The sequence below is a fragment of the Pteropus vampyrus genome, unplaced genomic scaffold (genome assembly GCF_000151845.1).
Source record: "Pteropus vampyrus isolate Shadow unplaced genomic scaffold, Pvam_2.0 Scaffold67, whole genome shotgun sequence".
Classification (NCBI taxonomy): Eukaryota; Metazoa; Chordata; class Mammalia; order Chiroptera; family Pteropodidae; genus Pteropus; species Pteropus vampyrus.
The window spans coordinates 625056-630329 of NW_011888848.1; the positions used below are offsets into that span (position 1 = coordinate 625056).

Genomic DNA, 5274 nt, shown 5'->3' on the forward strand with positions numbered 1-5274 from the left:
ATTTTATTTGCGTGAAAATCATCTCTACACTACAGTGAAGTTTTTGTTTTGTTTTGTTTTTAGAAGTTGGATATCCTGAAATTAAAGGTAAGTGCACTTTTATAATAGAAAATTAATATTACAGAATTGAAAACAAGAATAAGGTGTTATAACTTTTATGATATATGTACAGTATATCAATATAGTGTGCATTTTTCTCATATAAAAATTATCCTTTGCTGTGGTATAAATTTTTAAATTTTTTCAAGACTTTTATATATGGCTCAAGGTAAACATTTTATTAAATTCTTGGGATATTACAGAATTGAAACAAAATAAAAATACTGCTATCTTCTGCTATTTTAATGTAACTATTAACTGAAGATCCTATGACCACGTGTTACCAATGACCCAGCTTTCACACTGGTTTAGGCACAGAGGCATTTTTGCACAGTGTGATACACTCGTTCTCATTCTCACTCTCCCCGTCCACAGCCTGCTACCACCACCACCCAAAGTGGAGCATCCCTGCTCATTCCACCTTTGCCAAATACCCTTCACCTCTTTCTTCACTTTTCACTCAAAACCAAGGCAGCTCCTGACCAAACTGCCACCAGAGGACAAATACCTCTTTCTTTGCATGATAGGTATTCTTTCATTTACTTTTGTAAGCCTAATGTTCTCAAATCTAGCTCTTTAGGATCTCTCTTTATCATTCATATAAAATGACTACCAGAAGTTCTCAGTCCCCCTTAGGATTTCTTAGGATTCCTGGGGGACTTTTATATGCTCAAGGTCACCCCTAAGTGTCTAATCTCAATTATTTCTTTGCAGTCCCATTCTCTTGTCATCCCACCCTCCAAGGCTGCTGCTGTTCCCACCACTGCCCCCTTTCATTATTCCTTCCCCCTTTCCTCCCTCTTTCTCTTCCTTCCTAGTTTCGAACCAGGGGCAAAGAGATGAGTCAGTCATACTCCTCAGCTCATTGCACATGACCATCACTGGTCCAAGCGAGGCCCCATTCTTGTATTTATTCTCCTTTATCCCTGTAGCTTACTCCCATTCCCCACAGCAACCATTTTAATGTGATTTAATGTTTGTATGTATTCTTAGCCAAATGTGTACTATTATCTTGTCAGCATACATTTTTAATTCACATAGGATTTTGTCGTAGAGCTCATAGTGCCTTTTTAAAAAAAATTTCACAAAGCATTATATGTTAAAGATCTGTCCTTGTTGCTATGTGCCCATTTAATCTGTTGCTTCCAACTGCTGAATAAAATACTTTGTGGTGTCTTCGACTTTCACGATTTCCTCTCTGCTTTCTCAGTAGTGGACTCTTAGCCCACAGTCACGCTGTGATGAATATCTTCTTCTTAGGGATGTGCAGGAGGATTTCTTTGAGAAATCCAGCCGGGCAAGGGATTGCTGGGTCTCGGGGTACACATCTACTTAGTTTGACTAACTAGTGCCCGTGTGTTCTTTGGAAGAGCTGCACAGTCCTCACTTCCACCCACCATGCCCGAGGGTTCTCCTCATCGCACGAACTTTAATATTATCCAGTGTTCTAATTTTGCTGGTATCATACTGTCAAATGATATGGTATTGTTTATTAATTTAAAGTTTTGCAATAACCAAAAATTCCGAGTCTGTCTTATATGCATACTAGCTTTCTGAGTTTCCTCTTCCCTTTCTTTCCTCTTTGCTTTCACCAGTTCACGTCTTTTGCCTCATTTCGTGTTGGGATTACAGTCTTCTTTCTTTTCAGTTTGCATTCTAGATAATAATCCATTTTCAGTTTTAGATAGTGCATATATCTTCTATTCTGTCACTCATCTATTAACTTTATTCATAGTGGGCTTTGTTGAATGTAAGTCTTTAATCTTTATACAAAGTCACTGTTTTTCTCACGGGTTTTTCCTTCAGAGCTCTGTGCTGTTCTTCTAATATCTAGCACACCTCAGCTACACTGAACTTTCCACATCTTCCTTTGCTGAGCATTTAATATGAATCTTTGAGTCTTCTCTTTGATTCATGAGGGTGCTTTTGTGAAAGCTCTGAGCAGAGCCTCTCTCTGCCTCGGAAGATAACCTATGTGTGTGGCAAAACAGATACTTATATGTCTCTCCCAAAAAGAACTTGGGAAATCCAGGGTTAAGACACAGGACTCCTTCAGCAAAGCAACATCACCCTCTGGGCCATGACCTCACCCAAGACAGAGTTGCATGTTGGTGGGAATCTACCTTTAGGTCTCCAGGTCAAAGAAATCGGGATCCCGTGCATAACTGCAATCAATGTTCTAGGACAGCAGAGTAAAGATGGAACCATCCCATATAACTTCAAGCGAAATCTAAGGAAGAAAGGAAGAGAGAATCTTTTCTATTCGGATTTCTGTATTCCAGATGTCTAATACTAACCATGCCCAATACCGAAACCAGTGAAATACCTTTTTTGCATGACCCCTGAAAGAAGTGCCTTATTATGTACAGAAAGAGAGGAGCCTTTTTAATATTGGCTCAAGACTCTTTTGGTCAGTCAGTGACTGCTACCCCCCACCCATGTAAGGACCTTGTATATGGAAAATTGAAAGAAAAGCTCTTCTTCTCTGACCCAGGCATTTTGTCTGCTCCAAACACAGGAAATTGCAACACCATGAGCGCCACCATTCACTTGTATCAACAGACACCTCTAGTTTGTGCCTGCAAAATTTCTACGTAGTTCATCCTGAGCCTTCACAATTATCTAGCCAAAAAAACAAAAAAAGGACATCGGAGGGTGTGCTTTGGGGATTTCGTACTATCCTTTTGAAAGGGAGGACAAATCTTAAGATAGAAAATTATCAAAGTTTAAATGATTTTAATGATTTAATTTTTACTATAAGCATAACTTTAAATACTGGAACTTTTGTTTTATAGAAGAAACAGAAATGTTGACTGCTAATATGGATGCAGGTAAGTTAACACTCTTTTGCACTGGTTTAGGTTTGCATTTTAATGTCATGCATGTGTGTATGTAATATAATTAATTCAAGCAGCAGTTACCTTTAATATCAATTTAAATAGAAAAAGAACATTACTTTTCTCCTTTATCGCTTTTAAGGAAAAAAAAAGTTGTAAGAAAAACTTTTAAGAAAAAGATAATATGCTTTCCAAGAATTGCTTTAAAAATGAATTGATGCATATGACTAATTTTGAAGTGAAAATAATACTCTAGTCCTACGTAAAATTTTTCTATTTATTATGAGCTTTATCAGGTCGGTTTTGTCAAAAACAACCAGATTTCAAGCATGATCCAGGAACTACATTTTGAAATAGAAAAATAATACTTTTTAACTGAGTTAACCTGTTCCTTTGCAATGTTTTAAACCATGCATGATAAAAGAGGGTCTGTGAAGATCTGTGCACAACAGATCTTTAGTGTACAACCCTGGCCAGTTGTACACTAAAAACGAAATTAAGTATTAAATTCTTAGGAAGACAGTAATTGATAAGAGCTTTCAGGTCAGATTGACTTGTGTTAAATCCTGACTCAGTTATTTATTAGCTATGTACCCTTAGGTGAGTAACTTAAGCTCAAATACAAATTGGGAATAAAATAGCTCCTTATTTTAGGAGGATTTTAAACTGAAGTGCACATAAGACTTCTCATTGCCAGGCCCCAAAATTAATTAACATTTTTAAAATCAGGCAACAAACAAAAGATTTCTTTTTCAAAGCTATAGATACTCAGAGGGGATTTGCAACAAAGGCCCTTTATTTTCTGCTCAAGATAACATTAATTTTCAGATACTACCCTAGCTGGTTTCACAGCCCTCAATAAATGAGGTCTTTCTTCTTTCAAAGGTTCAAGCAGAAATTTAAAACTTACCATCATACTCTTCCCCCAACCTTAGGAGGGGTAGGAACCCCACCCACCAAATCTATCCGCATTTGTTCAGGACTTTTCTCCCTCAAGAACTTAGCTCCTTATATGCTCAAGGTAACTGACAGTGATATTAATTTTCCTATCTCATTTGGGGCTAAGAAGCAAGTCTGCAAAAATTTTCATGAAATGGTAAAATATAGAGAAAGAATACAGAGGACATCTTTTACTTTTTTCCTTTGTCTTGAATTATCTTGCAAATTCATGTCTTAAGCCCAGCTCTACTGAGTTTTTGTTCCTAACAACAAATCCACCACATCTCAATGCTCACAGGGGAAGGGAATGTCATCGCATGTCAAGTGGCTAAAAATAAATGTCCCCTCCTGGCCAGCTGACCCTGGATTGTCTAGGGGCTGCAGGCACATTACCCCTCAGGGTTAATATGATCAGATTAAATGAGATAACTATGTACAAAGTACTTAGCATGGGGTTTGACACATGTTAATATTAACATTATTGAAAAGATTTCATATGAACAGCCTCTAAAAAGTAAAAACTGTGAAAGTGAGAAGACAAGGTTCTCCATGAGACCCTTACCCTGAGCTGTCCCAGTGGTAATGCCTGGACATGTGGCATCTTTCACTGGCCAGAGGTTGGTAAATGTTTAACCCCTCAGCCAGCCTTTTTCTGTCACTAGTCCACCTTTAAAAAGATTTTGAGAGAATCAAGCCAATTTTAATATTAAGCCAAAATTTTAAAACAAGACGAATAGTACAGTTTAGCATCCAAAATAATTTACTAATGAATGTAGCCTCTTTCATATTAGCTGTGACTCTGCTGTTTTTGTGGCATAGATAATCAAGAAGTGTCTTCCCACAAGGTAATGGGTTCAAAATCATGATGCAATCTCTTCTTTTCTTGAAGAAAGAAAACGAATAAAGTCATTCTTCCCTAAACTATCCTGTGGAGTTAAAAACAGCACGCCTGTTCGAAGGAAAAGAGTAGTAGGAGGGATGCCAGCCCAAGTGGTAAACCTGCACAAAAAGCCCTAACGCGATCTCCCAGGGGCAGCCCAAGTGTGGGGAGAAAGCGGGGTGGGAAACTTATCTGTAAGAGACTGGGAGTCTCACAACGGAAATATCTTAGAGCCACCTGTTTGTAGAATGGAAATGACCACACAAATGTCTTTACAGGGAGACTTCCCATGGCAGGTGGCCATTAAAGATGATGGGAAAATCAACTGTGGAGGAGTTTATATTGGTGGCTGTTGGATCCTGACTGCTGCACATTGTGTCAGGTAAATAATGTCTCCAATAGATTTTTGATTTCCTGAAACAATGAAAATGGATAAGAGAGATTGTGGCGAATAATAAATGAAAACATATCTGAGAAAAGTCATTGACAAGTTCCACTCTTAAACTGTTATTCATAATA

At 37.8% G+C, this 5274-nt stretch overlaps 1 protein-coding gene across 1 annotated transcript in view; it reads left to right on the plus strand.

Annotated features, from left to right (window-relative positions):
- The window catches only part of CFI (complement factor I), a 28503-nt gene that overhangs the window by 18480 nt on the left and 4749 nt on the right, over positions 1-5274 (plus strand). Inside the window, exons 7-10 of the mRNA XM_011361442.2 lie at positions 64-87; positions 2895-2930; positions 4765-4868; positions 5034-5137. Coding sequence (XP_011359744.1) covers positions 64-87; positions 2895-2930; positions 4765-4868; positions 5034-5137 — 268 coding nt within the window. The remainder of the gene's footprint in view (positions 1-63; positions 88-2894; positions 2931-4764; positions 4869-5033; positions 5138-5274) is intronic.